Here is a 25684-nt window from a genome sequence, read left to right as displayed (position 1 = left end):
TCAACCTCCTCGCGGGAGCACAAGGTGGCGCCAATGCAGTCAATGTAGCGGAGGAAGAGGTGGGGAGTGGTGCCGGTGTAATTACGGAAGATCAACTGCTCTACATAGCCAACAAAGGGACAGGCATAGCTGGGGCCCATACATGTGCCCATGGCTACCCCTTTGGTCTGGAGGAAGTGGAAGGATTCAAAGGAGAAATTGTTAAGGGTGAGGACCAGTTCCGCCAAACAAATTAGAGTTTTTTTGTCGGTGGAAGGGTACTGTTGGGGACGTCTGGAGAAGAAAAAACGGAGGGCTTGGAGGCCCTGGTCATGGCGGATGGAGGTGTAGAGGGATTGGATATCCATGGTGAAGATGAGGCATTGGGGGCCGGGGAAACTGAAGTCTTGGAGGAGGTGGAGGGTGTGGGTGGTGTCTCAAACGTATGTGGGGAGTTCCTGGACTAGGGGGGATAGGACAGTGTCGAGGTAGGTAGAGATGAGTTCAGTGGGGCAGGAGCATGCTGAGACAATGGGTCGGCCAGGGTGGTCAGGCTTGTGGATCTTGGGAAGGAACTCAATATACAATACTTCACAGCAGTAAGAATTTTCAAAAATGTTTTTACAGCAGCTCAATATTCTAAATGCTATTACATTATTTAATAACAAGTTAATTTGATTTAATAATGGAGTTTATTTCCTGTAGTGTGGCTCCAGGATGGAAAATATGCTTTTTAAGTAAATGATTGTTCAACTTCTACTCTACTTTTTTATGTACAGGACTTTGCAGAACTAATGTCAGTGAAACTGTGAACGTTGCCTATTATTGTGTATTATTACTCCACTTAAACTGACAGCATCCTGATGAGTCCACACATCCACAGAATAAAGTGAAAATCCAAAAGCCTTTAGCAGTGATTCAACACTTCTCAGGAGAATGTAGCATTGAGGTCTCCTAGGGTACAATCCCCAATCAATCAGATAAATGATGAAAACCTCCACATTTAAACCTAGGATCTGATGTAAAAAAAACCTTGGGAAAGGTTACACCATGTTAAACGAGGTGTATCTGGGTTTTCAACAGTCTACTAACTTTATGATTACTGCTAAGTCTCTCTATTGACCCTGAATAACTAACACTAAACTTGGAAATTTCTGCTTTTCTATGTTGATGAAAAATAATTCACATTTTAATGAATTGTTAATTTTTGTTTATCATATTTTACTTTTTTGTTAATTCATAATCATTTATTTTGTTCTTTTAAAACATAATTAAAATGTAGGATAATCATTTTATTTAAAAACAGTCCTAGTTTGCTGGCTGTAATAATTCATCAATGTGATTGGCTACAATTCCATTAGTTTTAAAATAGTGATGGAAAAGGGTAGACTGGATCTAAAAGTTGAAGTTCTAAAATGGAAGAAGGCTAATTTTGACAGTATTAGGCAAGGACTTTCAAAAGCTGATTGAGGGCAGATGTTCGGAAGTAAAGGGATGGCTGAAAGATGGGAAGCCTTCAGAAATGAGATAACGAGAGACCAGAAAGACTATATTCCTGTCCCGGGTGAAAGGAAACGCTGGTCGGCTTAGGAAAGCTGGCTAACTAGAGAAATTGAGGATTGAGTGAATCCTTAAAAGAGTATAAAGGCAATAGGAGTATACTTAAGAGGGAAATCAAGACAGCAAATGGGAACGTGAGATAGTTTTGGCTAATAAAGTTAAGGACAAAAGGGTAACTAGGGAGAGAATAGGGCCCCTCAAAGATCAACAAGGCAGCCTTTGTGTGGAGCCGTAGAAGATAGAGAAGATACTAAACAAGTATTTTGCATTAGTGTTTACTGTGGAGAAGGATATGGAAGATATAGAATCTGGGAAAATAGATGGTGACATCTTGAAGAATGTCCATATTACAGAGGAGAAAGAGTTGGATGTCTTGAAATGCATAAAAGTGGATAAATCTCCAGGCCTTGATCAGGTGTACCCTAGTACTGTGTGGGAAGCTAAGGAAGTGATTGCTGGGCCTCTTGCTGAGATATTTGGATCATCGATAGTCACAGATGAGGTGCCTGGATGGCTGGAGGTTGGCTAACGTGGTGGTAAGGAAAAGTCAGGGAACCATAGACTCGTGAGCCTGGCATTGGTGGTGGGCAAATTGTTGGAGGGAATCCTGAGGGACAGGATGTACATGTATTTGGAAAGGCAAAGACCGATTAGGGATAGCCAGCACGGCTTCGTGTGTGGGAAATCATGTCTCACAGACTTGATTGAGTTTTTTTGAATAAGTAACAAAGAGGATTATGAAGGCAGAGTGGTAGACGTGATCTATATGGACTTCATTAAGGTGTTTGACTAGGTTTCTCATGGAAGACTGGTTAGCAAGTTAGACCTCATGGAATACAGGGAATACTAGCCATTTGGATACAGAACTGGCTCAAAGGTAGAAGACAGAGGGTAGTGGTGGAGGGTTGTTTTTCAGACTGGAGGCCTGTGACCAATGGTGTGCCACAAGTATTGGAGCTGGGTCCACTGCTTTTCGTCATTCATTTAAATGATTTAGATGTGAACATAGGAGGTATAGTTAGTAAGTTTGCAGATGACACCAAAATTGGAGATGTAGCGGACAGCAAAGGAGGTTACCTCAGAGTACAACAGGGTCTTGATCAGATGGGCCAATGGGCTGAGGAGTGGCAGGTGGAGTTAATTTAGATAAATGTGAGATGATGCATTTTGGAAAAGTAAATCAGAGTAGGACCTGGGAGTATACTCCTGGGGAGTATTGCTGAACAAATAGACCTTCGAGTGCAGGTTCACATTTCCTTGAAAGTAGAGTCATAGGTAAATAGTATAGTCAAGGAGGAGTTTGGTTTGCTTTCTTTTATTGGTCAGAGTATTGAGTACAGGAGTTGGGAGGTCATGTTGCGGCTGTACAGGACATTGTTTAGGCCACTGTTGGAATATTGCGTGCAATTCTGGTCTTCTTTCTATTGGAAAGATGTTGTGAAACTTGAAAGGCTTCAGAAAAGATGTACAAGGATGTTGGCAAGTTTGGCGGATTTGAGCTATAGGGAGAGGCGGAATAGGCTGGGGCTGTTTTCCCTGAAGCGTCGGAGGTTGAGGGGTGACCTTATAGAAGTTGATAAAATCATGAGGGGCATGGATAGGATAAAAAGACAAGATCTTTTCCCTGGGTTGGGAGAGTCCAGAACTAGAGAGCATAGGTTTAGGGTGAAAGGAGAAAGATATAAAAGGGACCTAACATGCAACTTTTTCGTACTGCATGTATGGAATGAGCTGCCAGAGGAAGTGGTGGGGACTGGTACAATCACAGCAGTTAAAAGGCATCTGGATGGATATATAAATAGCAAGAGTTTAGAGGTATATGGGCCAAGTGCTGACAAATGGGACTAGATTAGGTTAGGATATCAGGTTGGCATGGATGAGTTGGACTGAAGCGTCTGTTTTTGTGCTGCACATCTGTATGACTCTAGTCTGCTTGCTGACATTGTTGCTGATGGACACTTGAAGGTCCCCTTGACTAAATGCTAGATTTAAGCGAAGTCTGGTAAATGAAATTCCTACAATACAGAATCTTAAATCTGTGTGGACAGTTTTCGTAATGGTGAGTGCAATTGTTTTATACTTGACGTGTCAAATCTCTGTAGATGTTTCTCCTTTAATGTGTGCCATTCAGTGGTTACCCTTCTTACTTGTTCATTTCTTTTGGTTTCACTTTTCTGATTTTTCTTTTCACCATGATTTTCACCCTTTCCTTTTTAAAATTTATTTTTATATTCTCTCAATTTCTCTCTCTCTGTGATCCCTATGCAGTTTCTTTCTCCCTCTCTTGTTTTTAAGATATCTGATTTATCATACTTATGAACACAATCTCATACAAGGATGTAATATTAAAGATTCCACATACGATTATTTCCTGTATATAGTTCTGCATTGTGTTCTGACTTGTGTACAAATTGACCTCCAAATGGATTCCAGAACAGAACTCATTCACAACCTGGGGACTGCCTGCGCATCTTTACTGTCTCCTTCTTACCTTCCACGGATGATTGTGTTCAGTACATGTACAGTCTTTCACTCTAGAATACATAAAGACTCACAGAAATATGATCATATTCAAAACTTCTGAAATATATTTTGCTGCAATAATTTGTTTTTAAATTAATCAATTGTTTATTTTTAACTCAAAGTCTCATTTAATTTAATATCCATTCCAGCATTTATAAGTAATGCTAAATCCTGATGCATGATTGTGTTAGCTATATGCATTTAAGTATCCCCAATGGGACTGCAGCAACATTTCTGAATAAAAACAAAAAAATTTCAACAAATTTACAATGTTTCTCTTTATTCAGAATATTGCGAATGATCAAATATTCTATGCATATTCATACATTTCTTCAATTTTCCTCTTTATAATATTCAGCATCACCGGGCATATCATACAAAACGTGCATATTTGGAAAGCTGCAAATAACAGTTTGTGAATAACTAAGAATATTCTTGCTACAATATTCCTTGCATTTTGTGTGTAGAAATGACGACCTACAGTAAAACAACAACTTGCTAATTTTAACAAATGAGCATTTGAATTAAAACATTGATTGATATGGCAATTATACAATTTTTGTTTGAATTTAAAAGTCTGCTGAGAAGGTGATTTTCCATTCCATATCTATTTCTAATGGGATTTCAGCAACCAGGTGACATTTTAACACTGTAAACAGTCTGTGTACAGAAACAACTATTCACTAGTTTTCTTTATATGAAAGTCATGTACAAATGATATAGAGAAATAAGAAAATGCATTAATGGAACATAGAGTTAACAAATGACACAACAAAAGGTACTCCATGCTACATCAAACCTGCTGTTTTCAAGAGATTGTTTATTTAAAAATGTACACAAACAAGTTCAATCTCTTAAGGATAAGGCAAGGCTCAAAACAATCAATCACCAATGATGTCTGCAAAGTGAATGGTTTAGTCTCACAGTTTATGGTTACCATAATGACAATACCTGTATATATTTTGCATAAGTTGCAAATTGTTTACCTAGTTCTGATCTAACATTTACCTTCACTGTGGTTCCACCAAAAGTTTCAGTTTCTAATGTTTTGTGTAATTTAGGGGTATTTCATTGCTCGGCATTTCCTCTAATCTGTTGGCATTCAGTTTATGATTCTTCCCATGATTCAGCATGCCAAAGTTCTAATACAAGAGTTTCTGTCACGTCTGAGACAATGCCACAGTGAGAGGCAGCAGTTGAATTGCAAGGTAAGGTGTTAGGTCCAGTGCACCTCCACATTCTCTTGCATTTTCCTGAAATGATTAAGTTTATTTATATGGTTACAAAACAGTTGACAAAAATATGACATAATCACAAGACAATAATTTGCTGTTACTAATGGTTAATATTAAGGTTCATACTTATGTAATAAGTAATGGTTCTATCTGTAGCTGAGGTGAGTCTCAGTAATCGCAAAGACATTGTCAAAGGTTATGCATATGCACCTCTAAAATTATCTACCTTAATCATCCACTGCTGAAACCTTCGGTGGATGAGTCCAATGACCTGCATATCCTCGGTGGAGTGGGAGGGGGAGTTGAAATGCTGTGCTACAGGGTGATTGGGTTGGTTCGTCCGGGTGGCCCAGAGGTGCTCTCTGAATCGCTCCGCAAGTAGGCGGCCTGTCTCCCCAATATAGAGGAGGCCACACCGGCTGCAGCGGATGCAGTAGATAATGTGGGTGGAGGTGCAGGTGAATCTGTGGCGGATATGGAAGTTTCCTTTGGGGCCTTGGAGAGAAGTGAGGGGGGAGGTGTGGGCGCAAGTGTTGCACCTCCTGCGGTTGCAAGGGAAGGTGCCGGGAGTGGAGGTTGGGTTGGTGGGGGGTATGGATCTGACAAGGGAGTCGCGGAGGGAGTGGTCTCTACGGAAAGCTGATAGAGGAGGGGAGGGAAATATATCCTTGGTGGTGGGGTCCGTTTGGAGGTGGCGGAAGTGACGGCGGATGATGCGCTGTACATGGAGATTGGTGGGGTGGTAGGTGAGGACCAGTGGGGTTCTGTCCTGGTGGCGGTTGGAGGGGCGGGGCTCAAGGGCGGAGGAGCGGGAAGTGGAGGAGATGCGGTGGAGGGCATCGTCAATCACGTCGGGGGGGAAATTGCGGTCCTTGAAGAAGGAGGCCGTCTGTGTTGTGCGTATTTTGAACTGGTCCTCCTGGGAGCAGATGCGGCGGAGACGAAGGAATTGGGAGAATGGGGGGTGGGGCCAGGGGTGGATGAACTGTTCAACCCCCCATCTTTTCCTCCGCTACATTGATGACTGTATCGGCGCTACCTCGTGCTCCCACGAGGAGGTTGAACAGTTCATCCACTACACTAACACCTTCCACCCCGACCTCAAATTCACCTGGACAGTCTCGGACTCCTCCCTCCCCTTCCTAGACCTTTCTGTTTCTATCTCAGACGACCGAATCAACACGGACATCTACTACAAACCGACCGACTCCCACAGCTACCTGGACTACACCTCCTCCCACCCCGCCCCCTGTAAAAACGCCATCCCATTCTCCCAATTGGACTCATCCACCGCCAAACCACAACAACGCGACGGTCGGAGGAGGAGCGTCTTATCTTCCGACTGGGAACCCTCCAACCACAGGGGATGAACTTGGACTTCACCAGTTTCTTCATCCCCCCTCCCCCCACCTTGTCTCAGCCGAATCCCTCCAGCCCGGCACCGCCTTCCTGACCTGCAGTCTTCTTCTTGACCTCTCCGCCTCCACCCTACTCCGACCTATCACCCTCACCTTGACCTCTTTCCACCTATCACATTTCCAACGCCCCTCCTCCAAGTCCCTCCTCCCCACCTTTTATCTTCTCCTGCTGAACACTCTCTGCTCATTCCTGAAGAAGGGCATGTGCCCGAAACGTCGAATCTTCTGTTCCCTAGATGCTGCCTGACCTGCTGTGCTGTTCCAGCAATAAAGTTTCAGCTTTGATCTCCAGCGTCTGCAGACCTCACTTTCTCCACAACCAGGTAGTCAACTGAAGTATTCAGGCACAATGACACTGGAGTTTACAATAATTCATTAACCTTTATTGTTTAATTTTCAGCTCGTGAGCTAGATAGTAAATATAATTGGACTTTGATAGTTGTAAAAGATGTATGTAATCATTTTAATTCGTTTTACAGAAAGTCTTCCTTAAAATGCATTATGTACCTATGGAAAGAGAAAGGCAGATTTCCAACTCATTGAAAACAACAGCTGAACTATTTTGTAAAAATAGCTATTGTATAAGTTGATTGATCGCTCTTAAACATAGTTGCTTACTTCAGCATGGAATGGATGACAGGAGTCTGGACGTCTTCTGATTTTCTGAGATCTAAGATGATCACATTTCTGTGATTCATTATGTTCATAGCAGTTAAGGAGAGTCAGTTTCAAATGTTCCCTTAAAATATTGCATTTTAATACATTCTTTCAAATAACGTGCAACTGAAATGATTGGAAGATCACAGTAGGTCTCAAAAATAGAAACATTTTATGAAAATGAAGACACACTGGGGACAAATGAGATTATCAAAAATAATATTGTAGTGACCAGCAGAAATGCACCAGCATTAACACACTCATTAATATAGCCTCTCCTGAGCTCTCAATTTGTGAATGTAATTACAATAATAATGAATAATAGCAATGCAGACTGGTGATGTAGAGGTCATGTTACCGGGCTCGTAATTCAGAAGCCTGGATGATTAAAATGAAGAAAATGAATTAAACTTCTATCATAAAGTTTGAGAATTCGCACTTCTTTCAGTAAAATCTACAAATTAAGATGTTAACAGTAAGAGAGTGACCATAAAGCAACTGACGTAATCCAAAAACCTGACAGGTTTACTAACAGTGAGGGAAGGAAACATTCTAATTTGGCCCGTTTGTTACTCCAATCTCACATTAGATTCTGAATACTGTAGTGGAGTTATATTTTCTACTTTCAGACTGATGCCACCTTTCCAGAATATAGTAAGCTTTGGAAATTTAATACCAACACATCTACTATTTCGTTGGCCACTTCTTTTAAGACCCAAGGATGAAGTCCAATAGGACCCAACTTGTCAGCCTGCAGCTCCATCAGTTTGTTCAGTACCATTCTCCGACTGATTATAATTTCATTACTTTCATTTTCTAATGGACCAAAACTTACTTTTCCTTTTTAGGTACTTATAGAAATCCTTGCTATCCATTTTTATATTTCTCATGAGCTTTCTTTCATACTTTAATTTCTTTCATCTGATTTACATTTTAGTCATTCTCTGCCATTTTTAATTTTCTGACCAATCATCTGAGCTGTTAGTCATTTTTGCACATTTGTATGTCTTTTCCTTCAATTTGATCCTTTCCTTAACTTCTTCAGATAATCATGGCAAGTTGGTCAACTTCATAGAATTTATTTTTATAGTTGGAATTTATTCTGAGTGTTTTAAAATACCCCCTTAAATACTTCTCTATGATTTATCTCCCAATCTGGTATTCCAATTTCCTTCATCAAGCTCTGCTTTCATGCCTGCTCAACTGCTTTCATTTAGATTTAAAACAGTATCTGAGGACCATTCTTTTCCTTCTAATACCAGATGAAAATTCAATCATATTGTTTTTGCTGCTACCAACAAAGTGCAAATGTTAAATTGGGAGAGCTGTCCAATAAACTGGCCAAGCAACACCTGACAAAAGGTATACTCAGAATCAAACTTTAAAGACAATGTCCCAGACACCACCATTTTCATCCTCAGCTATGTCCTGTCCTGTTGGTGGGACAGGACAGACTCTGCAGAAGTCTGTATCCAGACCCCTTTATCAAGTGTGCTTGGTTCTTCTTGATCTCATGTGGAATGAATTTAATTAACTGAAGACTCGTTTCTGAGATATTGTGACCTCATCAAAAGATGAAGATGGATCGTCTACTTGGCATTTCTGTTTGAAGATGTTTGTAAGATCTTCAGCCTTGTCTTTTGCATTGACTTTCTGCGCTTCATCATCATAATGAGGATATTTATGATACACGCTCTTCAAGTCAGCTGATTAACAATCCATCACTTTTCACAACTGGATGTAATGGGGCAACATGGCATTGATCTAAGTGATGGATTAGATAAACCTACAGCATGTTGCTTCTGCTGTTTAACACATTTGCTCCTCAGCTGCTTATGCTTTCCAATATTTTTCACTGAACCAGCATTGTTTGCTTCGCTTGATGGTAATGATAGAGTGAATGATAGTACGGGCCATGAAACCAAAGATTGTGGTGGATTACAATTCTGCTGCTGTTGATGACCTGTTGAAGTGTGAATTGCATGTCCAATTTTGAATAATGAGACCTGTTCTACCTCATTTGGTATACTGATAAGGGCATACTGCACAATGGAGGGTGACCTGAATATGAAGACAGTGTGGTAGTACTGTGCCTTTAAGAGATGTGCTCTGTCCTGTTTCTCTTGCAGAGGGATATTGTCACCATGGTGCTGAAATGCCTCCTTCACACAGGCAAACGACTTTGAGTTCTCCCTGGGTGTTGTTTTTTTAAATTAAAACAGAAGAATCATGAGTGGCTGCGGTCAGGGCTCACATAGATTCAGGAAGATTTTTAGTTTTGCTTTCAGTTAGTTGAGAAGGTTTCAGCTGGCTGCTAGAGCTAAAAGCTTGGGTTCTCTGCTGCTAGAGTGAAGTCTTAGACAGCGAGGCTTCCTCTTAAAAATCAAAAGGGACAGACTGTTTCTTGAATTTGGACTGGAGACAGCCAGAATATGAGAATCATAACTGTTTTCCTGAACTGCATTTTTGTCAAGGTATGCTTATGGAATGCTGCCTATAATGGAATAGTTGATGATTAGTGGTTAAATAATACATTATCTTATTAAGTATTTCAACAGAGTAAAGTTATGCCAATTCTTCTTTTGTTGTATTGTAATTGCATTGTAAGAATAAGTATACTTTGATTGAAGCTTAGTGGTGGACCAATCGAATCATATCTGGAACACAGTGTATGAAAGTTAGGGTCTGGGCTATCTCCCAAATATACTTTGGGAGGTCTAATCTGGTCCATAACAACAGTACCTCATTTCCATAATGTCATTCCTATCAATATGGTTAAGGGCAGATGCATTTGCAACAGGTACATTGCTACAGGTGAGGTCAAGTAGTTTTTACAGTCTTGTGTTGGTTTACTCACCATCAGTCCTAGGCTGACAGATATGCCCAGCTCAATCAGTAGTGCTACTACAAAGCCACACTTCATGAGGGACACTTAAATCCCCAAACTATTCGGTATATTTTGTGCTTCCTGTCTCTTCCAAGCAGTATTTAACATGGAGAAAAACTGATACGTCAGTTGAGGGACCTCGATAACAAAAGATTTTCTTGCCCATGTTTGATCGCATACTGAGCCTTAATCTGGAGTCAATGCTGAGGATTCCAGGGCTACATCCTTCTGACTGCGCATTAATGCACAACTACCTCTAGTTAGTGATCCTATCGGTTATGTAAGTCATACCTAGGAATGGTTCTAGAGGATGCAACACACGAAATGTAAGAACAAACTCCCAGAACATGTTGGAAAGCAGAGATAGCATTCACTGTAGCCAGGCTATTCAACAGTCTGAAGCAAAGAGAGGAAATTTTACTCTATAGTGATTTTCAACTCTCTAAATGTAGCACAAAAGGAGCTGTATTAATTAGATAACTTACAGTGTGGAAACAGGCCCTTCGGCCCAACAAGTCCACACCGACTGGCCTAAGCGCAACCCACCCAGACCCATTCCCCCACATTTACCCCTTCACCTAACACTACGGGCAATTTAGCATAGCCAATTCACCTAACCTGCACATCTTTGGACTGTGGGAGGAAACCAGAGCACCCGGAGGGAACCCACGCAGACACAGGGAGAATGTGCAAACTCCACGCAGTCAGTCGCCTGAGGTGGGAATTGAACCCGGGTCTCTGGTACTGTGAGGCAGCAGTGCTAACCATTGTGCCACCATGCTGCCCATAAATGTTAGGAAAATGTTATTGATGTTAGGAAAAAGTATTACTCACTCAAACTAAAGGTAAATTAAACTAAATAAACTGACATGAATAAATCAAGGACTGAACCATACCTGCTTGGGTGACTTTCAAAGTAACTACGTAACAGTATGGCTGCTGCCAAATTACACACACATTATGCTCTATAAATAGATAGATATTATTTTGAAATGTTCTTATTGTACATCTGCTTTGCTGCTTCTGCTGATTGGAAAGTATTCATTAATAAAATTAAATACTTTTCAAAAACAGATTAACTCAATCAACTATATTAAAGGATATACATTATTTCTATAGGGTCCATTGTAATTGGTCCAACTGGGCAATCACAGCTGGCGTCTACAACAACCATAAAGAGGTTACTGCTTGGAATCTGTTGGATGACAAATGACCTGCAACAAACATAAAAGAAATACATTATTTAGGCAAAGATTTACCGTGAAATGATCGCAATTTCCTTAAACATTCACCACAATATGCAACTTAAATAGGTAGTGAGTTGAGGTGTATTCTTATATTTGTAAAAACCATAAGACCACAAGAATTAGGAACAGAAATAGACGGTCAGCTCCTCAAATGTGTGCTGCCATTCAACAGGATCCTGGCAGATCCAACATTCCTCACCTTCATTATACTGCATTTTCCCAATAACTCTAGATACCCCTATTGATCAAGAATCGATCTATCGCAACCTTAAATATAGACTAGGACTATGCCCCCCCACTGCTCTCTGTGGCAAAGGGTTCCAAATATTCACAACCATCTGAGAGAAGAAATTCCGCCTCATCTCAGTGTTAAACTAGAGACTATACCGTCTGGTTTTAGACTCTCCCATGAGGGGAAATATCCTCTCAGCCTTTACCCTGTCAAGCTCTCTAAGAATCCACAATATGTAACTTACAGATCACATTAGGGTACTGGAGCAGGAGCTGGATGAACTTTGGATCATTCAGGAGGCTGAGGGGGTGACAGACAGAAGTTATAGGGAGATATTCATGCCTAAGTTACAGGATAAAGGTAGCTCTGTGCCGGGATTCCATGTGCCCTCAACAATAAGTATACCGCTTTGAATACTACCAGGGGAAAGCCAGGTCTCTAAGCACTGAGCCTGGCTCTGTTGCTCAGAAGGGAAGGGGGGAGAATAAGACAGCGATAATGATGGGAGATTCAGTGGTTAGAAGAACAGATAGGAGATTATGTGGTTGCGAACGAGACTCCTCGTTGGTATGTTGCCTCCCAGGTGCCAGGGTCACGAATGTTTCGGATTGAGAGTACAGGATTCTTAAGGAGGAGGGTGAGCAGCCCGAGGTCATGGTACACACAGTACCATTGACACAGTTAGGAAAAGGGATGAGGATCTGAAAAGTGAATATAGAGAATTAGTTTGGAATCTCGAAGGCAGGACAAGCAGAGTAGTAATCTCAGCGTTGCTACTAGTGCCAAGGGCTAGTGAGGCTAGGAACAGAGAGCAAGTGCAGCTGACCACCGGGCTGCAGAGCTGGTGTAGGAGGGAGGGCTTCAGATATGTGGATCATTAGGTTAACTTCTGGGGAAGGTGGGACCTGTACAAGGAGTACAGGTTGCATCTGAGCTGGAGGGGCACCAATATCCTGGATGGGAGGTTTGCTAGAGCTCATGAAGAACCCTCATGGAAACTAATTTGGCAGGGGGATGGGAACCAGACCTACTGGTGAACAGGCAGATACAGCATGCAGAGAGTGTGTGAGAAAGGATACACAGTTGATAGGGCAAAGTTGCAGTCAGTGTGATGGTTTGAAGTGTGTCTATTTTAACGCAAGAAGTGTCAGGAATAAGGGTAATGAACTTAGAGCATGGATCAATACTTGGAGCTGTGATGTTTTGGCCATTAAGAAGACTTGGATGTCACAGGGTCAGATATGGTTGTTGGCTGTTCCAGGGTTTAGATGTTTCAAATGGAATAGGGAGGAAGGTAAAAGAGTGAAGGAGTGGCATTGCTAATCAGGGATTCTATCACGGCTGCAGAAAGACAGGTTGTTGAGTAGGATTTGTCTACTGAGAGAGTATGGTTGGAAGTCAAAAACAAGAAAGGAGCAGTCACTCTATTGGGAGTTTTCTGTAGAACCCCCAATAGCAGCAAAGACACGGAAGAGCAGATTGGGAGGCAGACTTTGGAAATGTGCAGAAGTAACAGGGTTGTTGTCATGGGTGACTTCAACTTTCCTAATATTGTTTGGAACCTCCTTAGTGCAAATAGTTTGGATGGAGCAGATTTTGTGAGGTGTGTCCAGGAAGGATTCCTGACTCAATACATAGATAGGCCGACTGGAGGGGAGGCCATATTGGATTTGGTGCTTGGCAATGGCCTAGGTCAGGAGTCACATCTCTTGGTGGGACAGCATTTAGTGATCACAACTGCTTGGCTTTTACTATAGTCATGGAGAAGGACAGGACTAGACAGTATGGGCAAGTATTTAATTGGGGAGGGGAAATTACAATGCGATTAGTCAGGAACTGTGCAGCATAAATTGGAAGCAGACATTCTCAGGGAAATAATCAACAGAAATGTGGGGGATGTATAGGGAGCACTTGCTGATAGTGCTGGATAGGGTTGTCTCACTGAGGCAAGAAAGGGATGGCAGGGTGAAAGAACCTTGGATGACAAGAAATGGGGAACATCCAGTCAAGAAGGAAAAGGAAGATTACTTAAGGTTGAGGAAGCAAGGATCAGACAGAGCTCCAGAGGGTTACAAGATAGCTAGGAAGGAGATGAAGAATGGACTTAGGAGAGCTAGAAAGGGGCATGAAAAAGCCTTGGTGGGTAGGATTAAGGAAAACCCAAGCATTCTACACTTATGTGGGGAAACAAGAGGATGGCCAGAGTGAGGGTAGGGCTGATCAGCGATACTGGAGGGAATTTGTGCCTGGAGTCGAAGGAGGTAAAGGATGTCCTTAATGAATACTTTGCTTCAGTATTTACTAGTGAGAGGGACCTTGTTGTTTGTGAGGGCAGCTTGAAACAAGCTGACATGATTGAACAGGTTGATGTTTAGAAGGAGGATGTGCTGGACATTTTGAAAAACATGAGGATAGTTAAGTCCCCTGGGCTCGTGGGATATACCCAAAGTTACTACAGGAAGCGAGGGAAGAGTTTGCTGCGCCTTTGGTGGTGATCTTTGAGTCCTCACTATTCACTGGAGAAGTACCAGATGATTGGAGGGTGGCAAATGTTATTGCCTTATTCAAGAAAGGGAATACGGATAACCCTGGGAATTACAGACCAGTCAGTTTTACATCGGTGATGGGCAAATTAGTGGAAAGGATTCTGAGAGACAGGATTTCTGATTACTTGGAAAAGCATAGCTTGATTAGAGATAGTCAGCATGGCAGGTCATGCCTCACAAACCTTATTGAATTCTTTGAGAATGTGACAAAACACTGGATGCAGGTAGAGCAGTGGATGTTGTGTATGTCGATTTTAGCAAGACGTTTGATAAGGTTCCCCATGGTAGGCTCATTCAGAACATAAGGAGGCATGGAATAACAGGAAATTTGGCTGGCCCATTGAAGACAGAGGGTGGTAGTAGTTGGAAAGTATTCAGCCTGGAGTTTGGAGACCAGTGGTGTTCCACAGGGATCAGTTCTGGGACCTCTGCTCTTCGTGATTTTTACAAATGATTAGATGAGGAAGTGGAGGGGTGGGTTAGTTAGTTTGCTGATGACATTAAGATTGGTGGAGTTGTGGATAGTGTGGAAGGCTGGAAGGATAGGTTGCAATGGGACATGGGCAGGATGCAGAACTGTGCTGAGAAGTGGCAGATGGAGTTCAATCTGGAAAAGTATGAAGTGATTCATTTTGGAAGGTCGAATTTGAATGGAGATTACAGGGTTAAAGGCAGGATTCTTGGCAGTGTGGAGGAACACAGGGATCTTGGGGTCCATGTCCACAGATCCCTCAAAGTTGCCACCCAGGTTGATAGGGTTGTTAAGAAGGTGTATGGTTTGTTGGCTTTCATTAGCTGGGGGATTGAGTTTAAGAGCTGCGAGGTTATGCTGTGGCTCTATAAAGCCCTGGTTCTACCACCCTTGGAATACTGTGTTCAGTTCTGGTTGCCTCATCATAAGAAGGATGTGGAAACTTTAGAGAGAGTGCAGAGGAGATTTACCTGGATGCTGCCTGGACTGCAGGGCATGTCTTATGAGGAAAGGTTAAGGGAGCTAGGGCTTTTCTCATTGGAGTGAAAAAGGATGAGAGGTAACTTGATAGAGTTGTACAAGATGACGAGAGGCATTGATAGAGTGGATAGCCAGAGACTTTTTCCCAGCGGGGAAATGACTATCACAAAGGGGCATAATTTTAAGGTGATTGGAGAAAGGTTTAGGGGAGATGTCAGAGGTAAGTTCTTTCCACAGAGAGTGTTGGGTGCATGGAATGCACTGCCAGCAGTGGTAGTAGAGTCAGATACATTAGGGATATTTAAGTGACTCTTGGATAGGCATATTGATGATAGTAAAATGCAGGGTATGTAGGTTAGTTTGATCTTAGAGTAGGATAAAAAGTTGGCACATCGAGGGCTGAAGTGCCTATGCTGTGCTGTCCTGTTCTATGTTCAGTGTTCTATTTAATCCTATATGATTTGATGAGATCACTTCTCATTCTTATAAATTCCAGGAAGTAGACTCCCAACCTGTTTAGCCTTTTGTCACAAGACAATCTCTCCATATCAGAGATCATTGTCATCAGAGTCATACAGCATGGAAACTAGTCTATGCCGACCATGTCCTCAAACTAAACTAGTCCCACCTGCCTGTGTTTTGCCCATATCCTTTAATCCTTTCCTTATCCAAAAGTCTTTTAAATATTCTAATTGTATCAGATTCCACCACCCTCTCTGACAGATCATTCCACACACTAACCTGTCTCTGTGTAAAAAGGTTGCCCTACATGTCAGAGTCGTGGAGCCATAAAGTATGGAAATAGACCCTTTGGTCCAACCAGCCCAAGCCGATCATAATCCTAAACTTAATTACTCCCACCTCCCTGCCTCTGGCCCATATCCCTCCAAACCTTTCCTATTCATGTACATATTGAAATGTCTTTTAAACGTTGTAATTATATCCGCATCCACCACTTCTCAGGAAGTTCATTCCACACATTAACCACCTTCATGTCATAGGTATAAATTTGTCCTGCAGTGATTATCATTTAAATAACCTATTTTGAGGTAGAAAGTGTAATATTCTGAACAAGTTAGTAGAATTATGAATTCTGTATGATCCCAGCTGATCACATACTGACATCTGGCTTGGTGGTGTGATGATGCTGCCCTTTAACAAGGTTATATAGTCCTTGGCCTTTTTTCAGAGAGGTTGTAAATGATGAAACAAGTCTGGGTATAGGGTTTTAGGCCCAATTTGATAATAGCTAACACAGACTGCCTCAGGCAGAAGGCTTCCAAGTTTTAAAATAAACACTGTACACTGAAAGGCAAGTGGCAAGTTCTCCCAGCTCAGCTTTTCTCTGTTTTTTTTTAAATACTGTGAAGAAAAGCTATTGGACCCAAAGAAGCAGAAAATAAATTAAAATCAAGCAAACCAAGCTATTTATACATGACATAACTTGAAAGATTTCAAAGCACACGGTAAAATAAAGTCCTATTTATGCCAACACCATCACTTTACAGTACTCAAATAGTGAAGGGTTACCTTCTCTAATGCATTGATAGGTTTAACTTAATTTAAATTTTTTCAAATTCCCAGTCTTGAGAGTTTGATGGGCTTTTCCTTGAATAGTCATATAAGTGAGCTTAAAAGTTCTTAGCTTCAAATAACCCATTCAGGTTTCTAACCAAAAACCTGAAAATCTGAATTTTCAAACTAAATCCCATGCTATAGATAAACTATTGCCTAACTGCTCTGAACTTGCTCCTTCTCCCAGGAGAAACCGATCTTCAATCTAACTTCATCTTAGTCTCCTGCAAACTGAAACCAAAAGTTTTCCCTAAGCAAAAAAAAATTCTGATTCTTCTAACCCAAACACAAACTAATACTTTTCAATGTTTGCTCTCTTCAGTTGTAAAACTAACAATGCAAACAAATTCTAATTGGTACTCCAAGAACTGCTCTCTCATAAGTACTGGCTCCAGAAAAATTGACAGGTTAATGATTAAATCCCTTCATATCCACAGACCAAAACCCACATGCCACTGGTTCAGAATACAGGCTCTAAAATAATTTGTATGAATATATAAGATCACAACCCTATATCACAAATTATATTTGAAAAACAAACTGATAAAACTGAAGTTCACCTATTAGCCTTAAAACAAAGGGCTTATCAGCACTAAATATTTCAACTTTTGAATCATATGTAGGAATCTCGTTTTTGTCTTCCAGGATTTCTCTTTACATTAACCTCTATGTGAATTTTTTTCAGAATGCATTGACAAGATTCAATTGTCCCATGTTCACAACATGTTACATAATAACTAAGAATCACAATATTTCAGATACTAAGATTCACTTGTCATATTTGAAAGGGATCAGTGCAATGTTTCACACGTTATGTGCATGCGAATTGACATCATTGATAATTGCAATGTTTCATTGACAGAAATGGTATTTTGTGAACTGTAGGTCAAATGTCAAGCTCAAGTTTCTGAGAATTTCAATTAATGAACAGTAACAGTAAATTTTCAAATGTTTTTGCTATTAAAGTATGCTAATTAAATGAATGAATCTAGGCTACAACAAGTCGAAAAAGTCATAGTCAAATGAAACAGTCAACAAACTAACAAACAAAAAAATTAGAGCATCCTATTCTTATTCAATGTAATAATATAAAACCTCTGATTCAAATAAGATAAATTGGTACAAAAACAGAAATTGCTGGAAAAGCTCAACAGGTCTGTGAAGAGAAATCAGAGTTAATGTTTTGGATCCAGTGACCCTTCCTCAGCACAGTCCTTTTCAGATTGTTTCCAAACAGGTGCCATTGTGGATTAGAGGGTAAGTAGAGTGGATCACCAGGAGTGCTTTCTCGTCAAACCAGTGCTAGATTGTGTTCAATAAAGAGCCAAAGAATGCTAGCCAAATCCACCTGATAGATCTCTGTTTTTAACCCTAACCAGGTCTGTTTTGGTGCTCAGGCCATTATATGTTCATATTTCATTTCATAATGATTCTCATTGCTCTGCAGAACTTACGGACAGAACGTATGATGGAGTGAAGAATGAAAACAGACCACTTACAGAGCTTGGCTAGATGAGGTGAGTGGAAAGTGAGTGAAAATCACTGCTAAGAAGGAAGGGATGTGAACAGAGCAGGAGGTGAAGGAAAGAAGTTACAGTTTGAAGAAGGGTGGTATTCTAAAGTTGGATGTGAAGGTAGCTGGTAGACAGCAAAACATGATCCTGTAATTTACATTGAATAGATGGAACAGAAAATTGTACTCAAAACATTTACTTGAAAAGGAGAGATGGGGAGGTTGTGAGACCGGAGTAATAAAATGCTGATGATGATCCCAGGAAGAAGAACTGTGAGATTATGAGATTAAAATGATTGAGGCTGAGAAACTACTAGAAAAATAAAATTGGGTAAATCCTGCTGGCATTGCTTTCCTATAAACAATCAGATCATTGTAGGAATGCAGGCATGAATCTCATATTTCACACAGAACAACGCAATTATTGACAAAGGTGATAAGGAATCAGCCCTGTGATTTTCCCAGTTCAATCAGTTCTTTGATGGTAAAACAGACTAATAGGCCAATTGGACAGCTCACTGAAAACTCAAAGCAACATTTTTAAAGTGTTGGTCGATCGTGATCTTCAGGAAAGGGAATGAACTCATTATGACATCATTCCTTATCAACTTCGAGTGAGCAATGTTTGTGTGAATGTATTATTGATAAACATTCCTCTCAATTATTGGGCGGAACAATTAAAGGAAAAGCCATAACGTGGGAAAATATACACCTGAAATGTGTATTAAGGTGAATGCAAAGTTGCTATCATCCTACTGGACCATAGGGTCTTTCTCTCTGAGAGAAACAACAGGTGATGGTTTAAGCTGAGGGTCACCCACATCTCAGGTGAGGGGAGAGGTTGAGAAGGAGATTCCTTCATGGTAGCCTCAGCTGATGTATGAATTGAACCCATGTTGTTAGCCTCAGTGGGCATTGCAAGCTAGCTATCCAGCTAAATGAGCTATCAACCCCCGTAATGTGCAGAAATAAAACTATATAGATGAACAATCCAAACATTTTTAGTTTTAATATTGTTTACAATATAAAGAAATTAACTTCTGTAAATTTGTTGAGGGGCTTTTATCTTTAGTTCCAATGCTAAAGGATATTGAATAGATTTTACATTTAAGTCAATTGTCGTACACTAACTTTTAAATTATCAAATTTTATTAACTTCTGCAGTGGTTTTTGGTTCTTTCTTGGCAGCTAACAATCAAGAAAAGGAATAAACAAACTATCTTTCATTTTGAGCTCATTAGTGTCTTTGGATGTCCCAATGCATCTGAAAACCAATGAAGTCATTTTGAATTGTTGCCACAATTGTACGACAGGAGAAGAAAGTGAGGACTGCAGATGCTGGAGATCAGAGCTGAAAATGTGTTGCTGGAAAAGCGCAGCAGATCAGGCAGCATCCAAGGAACAGGAGAATCGATGTTTCAGGCATAAGCCCTTCTTCAGGAATTGTACAATTGTACGACAGCCAAATTTCATACAGTAGGAAGGCTCCACAAACAACAATGAGATATATGACCAGATGATCTATCTTATGGTAGTGTAGATTGAAATAAAACTATTACAGGTCACCAGAGTTTTCTTTGAATAGTGATTTGGGATCTTTTGCCATGACCCAAGAGAGCGGAATTAACATTGATTTAAAAGGTGGCATCTTCCTAGTGCAACACTCAACTTCTTCAGTACTGTGCTGATGGCTCAGTTGGAATTATGTGCCTAAGACTGGCTATGGTCTTGCATCTATGACTTGCCAATTCAGAGGGAAGATTGCTTCATTATGCTAAGGCTGACACATGCATAATACACATGATGTTCTTAAAGCTTCCCCGCAAAGTAACAATCCTTTCAAGAGATTTGATTTTAAGCATCAGTTCAAAAATAACATCACATTGAAATCAAATAAAAAATCATCATCATCAGAACTGTATATGAAAATCTGCTCCTCAGCTTTAGCCAATATAGTTCTTGACTAGTTGCCAGGAAGTATATGAGCAGTTGCCAGGTGGAAACACTAACAGACATTTCTTCACCCCTCCCCCAACTGGGAAAATAGCTACACAGCCCAGCAAGAGTAGGAATCGCCAAAGCAAGCTGAAAGATTTCACTAGTATCTCTAGGCACAATATGTTCTGAGGTGTACATGATAATGGTGCCAATACTGCAAAAATCATTGAATAGGAGTGCTAGAGGCCTCAAAGCTTGCAAGGATACCCTCACTTCATAAATAGTGATATTACTTTCTGTCAACTTCTTTGGGGTAAAATCCTTTATGGCATAATCTCTAAAATGGATCAATTGTAAAAGACCACTAGTGACTTGTACCAATAATTCCAATCTTTGTACACAGTTTTGTATAGCTGTTTTATAATTGACCTCTAATTCTTTCATCACCGCTTTCCAGCTGACTGATAGCTATATTTTCATATCTTCAAAGACTCCACTATGTGAAATAATCCTGCTTCAAAGATTTGGCTGACATTTGGTGGATTTAAATTCCAGTTAAGGGAAGCTAGATGAGGGCCAGGAGATGGAGATCGGGATGGCAAAATGTGGAAGCTTCAAAGCTGTAGTTTTAGCTTTGAACTGCACTAAAATATATGAAGCTTCCAAGCTTCTTGACATCATTAGCACAACATCTTGAGAAAGATAACGCATCAGATTCACCCCAAACTCTTTGTACCAGATTCAATAAAATTTGTACTATTTGGCTATGTTTCAAAACTTGACATGTTGCTCTTTATTCAATTCTGGATTAATTGGAACTAACTTGTCAGGAAATTCCTTTAGTCCCATATCTATCACCCATTTGAGGTTCAGTTCACATATGATTAAAATTGAAACATAAGACAGTTAATGAATCAAACTTGAATGGTAATTCCAAATTTCCAATCACATCAATTCAGAGAGCAGTTAAAGCAGTAAACTATCTTTTTTGTAACAAATTGCAAAAAGTAAATGTTTTAGTCACTTATCTAACTAATCAAGATATAGAGATTGATAAATAAATGGCATGAAAGAGAAATTTAGAACCACAAAATGAAGTACTCAATCTATCTACAGTTATCTCTCTGTAAAAGAAAACAAGTTTGTGGCTTAAGCCTGTTAATAGCCTAAATTATGTCTCATTGTGATAAATTCAGTTGAGCTGCAAATTCATTTGTTGCTGCTGAGGTAAATCTGTGAGAGAGGTGAGCTTTGGCCAGCAACAGTCCTTATTACTGCTCCTTTAGAAACTAAAAATCCTGTAAGGTTTACAGCTTTTGTTTTTGATGATCATTCAGTAGTGGGGCCATGAACCTGTTTTAGTTCAGCTGCTGCAGACCCAGAACTTGGAGGGGTAAGATGGTACAATCACTTGCTCCAGGCCTGTTTAACAGCCTGTCTTACAAATGAGCCCATGATGCTGAATTTAGATCTTTACAGAAGGAAAAACCAGTAAAAGATACAAAAGACGTACAGTTGGACTCTTCTTAGATTTTTTAAAAATGGAGTTCCAGTACAGTAAACAGATTGATTTACAAGTATTAAATTTTTAACTCATTTTTTCCCCCTGTGTTGTTATCTGAAGAATGGTTGATATAAATACATTTTATATTAAAACAAGTAAAGGAGACTTTCTAATCCTTAGCTTACTAAAATAAATGTATCAACTAATGGTTACATGAGATTGAATGATGCAGGAACACTTCAACCTTAATTCATTCTCAAAATGAAACATATTACCTCAATATTGTCATATTTTGAGTGCTTAGGATGCAAAATATCACATTATCTCAGAAAACTAACATCAGAAAGAACAAATAATTTCTTGCAGCTTTATTATTTTTAGAAAGTATAGGTGAATATATGACCTTAGGCAATTAATTCTTAAAATCTTTTTTCATGTTGATTAGATAGCAATGATAATATTGTGTTTGATATTACAATTTATAAAGCTAATTTATAGCACTCTTCTCACAGTTACAAGATCAATTTCCTGTAATTGCTTATGCAACAAATGGCTTCACTGTCATGCTTTATGATGTAATCTGAATCCCTTGCTTGTGTTACAGTGGAACTGCAGATGAATGTGTTCCTAATCTAAATTCAGAATATCCTGAGCAAGCATAGTAGTTAAATACCAAAAATGGATGTCAGCGCAAAATTATTTGTGTGCTGCATAGGTACCATGGATACAAGTATATTGATGATTCATATGTTTGGCTGAAATTCCTTATGTGGTTAGTTGTCTGTGGCGTTAAAAGATGTTACTTAGAAAAAAAAACCACAAAAGCAATGAAGTGAAATTGTGGGGCAGACTCACTGGAAGAGAAATTCAAATTATTAAATAGGACAGTGTGAGGTGAATGCGTGCCAGAAGACATCAGCCTGAAACTCAGGTTCGCCAACCCGGCCAGGCCCACCAGAGTGCACCAAAGTGCAGCCTCTTCAGTTGTGGAGTCAATCAAAATAAAACCTTCTGATCATACAATGTCCTTTCATGAGTGCCCACTATAGAAGCCTGTATTAACAATTTATGTCCCCCAGCTCAACGCAGTACGGCAACATGAACAATAGACATTTGTGTAGAGCACTTTACAAAGCTAGTGACCGTAGCCTCGTGTTGGGAGACAGAATGAGGTTATACTACACGAATCTGAAACAGAATCACTTCCCAAACTTTTCTATGGAGCTTGTTACAGAGAGCTACAAGGATTGGATGCAATTGTGAGAGGGCTCAGGAGTCAGGGAAGAGCTTTAGGGAAGGGAGATAGAGATGTCGAATGGAAGTTGGAGGAGAGGAAAGTAACTGAGGAATGTTTGCTCAGAAGAGAAAGTAACTGAAGAATGAGAAATTCAGGCCAAAGATTATAGAATGAGGGAGTCAGGAAAACAGTGTGGAGAATGAAGAATTTGGGGAAAGGAAGATATCGGCTTCAACTGAAAAAGATTAAGGAATGGGGACTTGGTGAGTGTGAAGAGGAAATAGAAGACTTGATGTACACAAACTGAGGACTCAGAAGAGTTAAAGCCTGGGGACTAGGATCACAGCAGGAAGGGAGATTAGAGAATGGTGGACTTAGAAAAGGAAAGAATAGTGAATGTGAGACAGAAGTTGAGGATAGTGTGTAAGGGTAAGGGTCTGGAACTGGAGGATGATGGTTCAAACACTTGAGAATCTGGGGAATAGTGGCTCAGTGGGGAGAAAGATAGACTGGTCATTGGGACTGAAGGAGTGGAATACGGAAGCAGGGTGGGAACTCAGGGTAGACTGTGAGAACCTGGGGAATGGGATCTGGGAATGAAGCCTTGTGCAGGAGGACTTGTGGTAAAGGAGCACGGGGGAAGATAGAGTTAGTGGAATAGGTGAAATGGTGGAGAGTTAGTTAAAATTCCTACAGCCCTAGCTGGTAAAACCAGATTCTAGTGAAAGAGAAGTGGAAGGAAAATTCATGGAACTCCTCAGAAATTAAATTCCAAAAATGTTTCCTTCACTTTTGTACAAAACATCAAGTGACCTTTTTAAAGGCTGTTAATTGGGTCACGGAAGATCTGGAGTGACTGAACAAACAATATGGATGTATGGTACAAGCTCGATTGAATTGTCTCCTGACTTTTCATTCAGGGTATTAAAGTCCTTGTTAGGACCTATATTTGCATGCTCAAGATACTTATTCAGAAAGAAAGCTGATGCTAGGAAGCAACTAATTGGTGCAGTTCTTTGGGAATGCCAGGAGGAATAAGTTTTTTTTTTAACTCATTCATAGGATGAGGACATCACTGGCAAGGCCATCATTGATTGCCCAGAGGACAATTAAGAGTCAAATACATTTCTGTGAGTCTGGAGTCACATGTAGGCCAGACTAGGTAAGGATGGCAATTTCTTTTCCTAAAGGACACTACTGAATCAGAGGAATCCAACAATTGATTCATGGTCATTAATAGACTCTTAATTCCAACTTTCATTGGATTTAAATTCCACCATCTGCTGTAGCAGGATTTAAACCCAGGTCCCCAGGACATTACTTGGTCTCTGGGTTAACAGTTCAAAATTATTACCACTAAGCTGTTGCCTCTCCAGTCCATTCTTAACTACTTATACAAACAATTGGTGATACATGGTTAAATGTCTTTCTATTAAGGTTCATCATTCAGTGTCCCAAAGCATAATTTCAGGGCCAATGTTAGAAGTGCTGCAAGTACAAATTTGACTTCCATATTTAATCTAAAGTGTCGTTACAACTCCAATTATTAATATAAAAATACTTTTCAATTACTTTCTTTTAGTTTGTTGAATGAATGTCAAACTAAGTAATATGTTCACAAATTCCATATGTTTATTTTGTGTTTAAACAAATCCAGATCCAAGCTGAATATTTTATAACAGTATGACTATTCCTCAGGATTTTAAATCTTTTACCTAAATATTTATTATATATATTGAAGTTGTATCCTTGCTACATGCATTTTTAATATTAATTACTAATTATGTAAGCATGAAAACTTTATCTCAATTTAAGCTGTTTTTTAAAAAGTATTAGTAAATAAACTTTGTGGTCTGATAAGTAGTGCTGTATTAGCTGGCTGCAGCACAGAAATAGATAATGTTACCTAAAATTAAGTATGGCAAACCTTCCTTTTTTGAAAACTAATTGCTGGTCACATATTCTTACTTTTCTGTTTTGATCTCTGAGACTAAGTGTCTATGGTTCATGTTTTTGTATGAAAAGTACTCCCATAGCCAAGCTTTCCAAGATTTCTATTTACTGACTTTTGGAATACTAAAAAACTAGTCAAACTTAACAATAGCTATGTGATTTTATTTTTCCCAGCTTCCTTTTGTTTTCTTCCTGTCTTTCCAAAATGTTCAATGCGAAGACATATGACTCACACTGTGAATCTTTCTACGCTAATCAAGATGTTATGTGCCAGTACGCCTTGATGCTGTGGCAGCTTATCCAAGTCTAACCTTGCCCTCTCTCATACTATCTACCAATCCTCACAACACAACCAATTGCAACTTGACGAATAATATTTCTGTTGTGATCGTAGTGAAAATGGTCTATAATATTCAACTTTCAACATTTGACTTTCATGGATTTAAATGGGTTTTAAACTAATCAAAACCACTACTGTTATCATGTGACAAGTTCAGAAAACTCATGTGGAATATATGAACCTAGATGCCTCAGAAGTAGCATTTGTTTTCAAGGGACACTGAAACTCAGTGAGATATGAAAAAAATAGCATCACTTGTTGAACTCACACTAGCATAATTACTGCACCTATTGGAGATGAAAGGTTACCTGTGATCTACTTAGTTTGAAAAAGACAACAGAGCCAGACTTGAAATATACAACTGAACCGTATTTCAGTGGCTTGGTTT

At 39.9% G+C, this 25684-nt stretch overlaps 1 protein-coding gene across 3 annotated transcripts in view; it reads right to left on the bottom strand.

The window, feature by feature from the left end:
* Nucleotides 1-4321: 4321 nt before the first annotated feature.
* The window catches only part of cacna2d3a (calcium voltage-gated channel auxiliary subunit alpha2delta 3a), a 953727-nt gene continuing 932364 nt past the window's right edge, over nucleotides 4322-25684 (bottom strand). For all 3 annotated transcript variants that reach the window (XM_087994307.1, XM_087994306.1, XM_087994308.1), the window contains 3 exons: nucleotides 11364-11473; nucleotides 7334-7416; nucleotides 4322-5315 (listed from right to left, as the gene is read on the bottom strand). In XM_087994307.1, coding sequence (XP_087850433.1) covers nucleotides 5223-5315; nucleotides 7334-7416; nucleotides 11364-11473 — 286 coding nt within the window. In that variant the 3' untranslated portion in view covers nucleotides 4322-5222. The remainder of the gene's footprint in view (nucleotides 5316-7333; nucleotides 7417-11363; nucleotides 11474-25684) is intronic.

This window comes from Chiloscyllium plagiosum, unplaced genomic scaffold, assembly GCF_037043375.1.
Source record: "Chiloscyllium plagiosum isolate Xiang-an unplaced genomic scaffold, Cpla_swu_hap1 HiC_scaffold_14, whole genome shotgun sequence".
NCBI classification, from domain to species: domain Eukaryota; kingdom Metazoa; phylum Chordata; class Chondrichthyes; order Orectolobiformes; family Hemiscylliidae; genus Chiloscyllium; species Chiloscyllium plagiosum.
The sequence above is the reverse complement of the archived record's forward strand: the minus strand, read 5'-3'. Positions and strand labels throughout refer to the sequence as shown.